The sequence below is a fragment of the Varanus komodoensis genome, unplaced genomic scaffold, assembly GCF_004798865.1.
Source record: "Varanus komodoensis strain SLA01 unplaced genomic scaffold, ASM479886v1 scaffold36, whole genome shotgun sequence".
Taxonomy (NCBI): Eukaryota; Metazoa; Chordata; class Lepidosauria; order Squamata; family Varanidae; genus Varanus; species Varanus komodoensis.
The window spans coordinates 9,986,582-9,988,573 of record NW_025335873.1 but is presented as its reverse complement, the minus strand read 5'-3'; the positions used below and the strand labels follow the sequence as shown (position 1 = coordinate 9,988,573).

At 64.6% G+C, this 1,992-nt stretch overlaps 1 protein-coding gene across 1 annotated transcript in view; it reads left to right on the top strand.

Annotated features, from left to right (window-relative positions):
* LOC123028201 (NOTCH regulated ankyrin repeat protein) overlaps positions 1-224 on the top strand; it is a 618-nt gene extending 394 nt beyond the window's left edge. The window contains exon 2 of the mRNA XM_044439748.1: positions 1-224. Coding sequence (XP_044295683.1) covers positions 1-224 — 224 coding nt within the window.
* Positions 225-1,992: the final 1,768 nt, after the last annotated feature.

Here is a 1,992-nt window from a genome sequence, read left to right as displayed (position 1 = left end):
TCAACGTGAACTCGTTCGGGCCCGAGGGCCAGACGGCGCTGCACCAGTCGGTCATCGACGGCAACCTGGAGCTGGTCAAGCTGCTGGTCAAGTTCGGCGCCGACATCCGCCTGGCCAACCGCGACGGCTGGAGCGCGCTGCACATCGCCGCCTTCGGGGGCCACCAGGACATCGTGCTGTACCTGATCGCCAAGGCCAAGTACTCGTCGGGCAGCCGCGGCTGAGCGCGCCCCGCGCCGCGCGGCCCGGGCGGCAGGGCCAGCCGGGACTCAGGCCGGCGGCCGCCCCGGCCCGCCTCGACCTCGCCGCACGGAGGAGCGCCGCCGCAGCTGCTCGCGGACCGGCCCCGCCGCGCGGGAGGGACGCGGGGCCGGCGCAGGATGGACCGCGGGCCCGCGCTCCGTGGGACGAACGGGACGGACCCCTCGCCGCCTTCCATCTACCTCGGTTGCTCCGCAGTATTCGCTGTTCTCCTCGTCTCGCCCACGGACGGCCCGCCCGCTGGAGGCGCGCTCGGCCACCAGGCGCCTGCCCGCCGCGGCCCGCCTCGCCCTTCACGAGCCGGTCGGGCGCCCGCCGGGGCCGGAAAGCTGCTCGCGCCGCACCGTGGCGGGGGCCCGGCAGAGCGAGCGCCCGCGCCCTCCCGGCCCGGTCTTCGCGGCGGCGGCGGCGCTGGGATGCGGCCCGGGCCGAGACTGAGGCCACCCGCCGTGGCGAGGCGAGGCGGCCGCCTCCGTTGCGCGCCGGCGCCTCGGCTCCCCTCCTGCTCGCGCTGCTCCGTCGGGTCCCGCAGGGCGCTCCAGATGGCGCAGACGGGGTGCGGGGCGCAGGGCCATTCGAGGGGGCGCGGGGGGAGGCCGCTCGCGGCGGCGGCGTGTCCCGAGGGACGGGAGTGCCCCCTGCTGCCCGCGGGGAGCTGCCGGGCCTCCCTCGGCCCCTTCCCCGGGCACGACCCTTCGCGAGGGGAAGAGGCGAGCGGGGAAGCCCGCGGAAAGAGGAGGGCGGGGCGCCGGGGCCGCTTCCTTCCCACCCCCTCGCACCGAGGAGGCCCTCGGCCACTTCCCGCCGGGGGGGGGTCTCCTCCCCCGTCTTTTTGTCTGCACTAAAGGGAGAGAGAAACGGGTCCCTCCGCCATATCTCGCCGGCGTTTCTCTCCCCTGCGCCCCGCCCGTCAAATAGCCATTAAACCGTCTGAAGAGTCTCCGCTGGGTTGGGGCCCCTCGTGCTTAACTATTTATCGTGTGTGTGCGCGCGCGCGTGCGTGAGTGTGAGTCGCGTGTTTTGTCCGAAGTACAGTTGGGTGGTGGGGAGGAATGGAGGTGTGCATGGATCGCAATATGGCCCCCCTCCCGTTGCACTGAGTTATTCTGCTGTCTCCACAGTTCCGCGCCCCCCCCGCCCCCCAAGCTGAGAGGGACCCTCTGGCCGCTCGGCGTGGCCCCGCCTTGCTTGTCCTTTATGAATGCTGTAACTTGACACGTGATTCTGGGCCTGCCTCCCCCCCAACGGATCTTGTGAACTGGTGAGGGGGCACTCGCCACGGTGCTTTTCTTTTAGGATTCTCAGTGGGGGAGAATCGTCCTGTTTTTTTCCTGGTGTCTGTTTTAGAGTTGCACATAATTTCTTCCTTTCTTAGATGCATTTGTCACAATAAAATGTCATAACATTTATGACATTATTATGATGATTAATTAAAAGAAAAGTAGCTTATGTTCAGAAGTCCAAGATCTGGGATAGATTTTTAGGAAAAGATCTTGGTTTGAAACCCAACTTTCTAAAGGAAAACTCTCTCTTGGGAGTGTTTGTAAAGATGTTAACACATATTTATATTTTTATATATATATATAAAGTCTACCTTTGAAGACTGTGAAACCTTTTTTGGGGTGAAATAAGGAGTGAGACTTTTTTTCCTTTGGTCGCTGGATGTTTCGCCCCCTCCACTTGAAAGAACCGGGGGGCTTTTTTCAGTGGGATGGAGCGGTTTCCCTCACT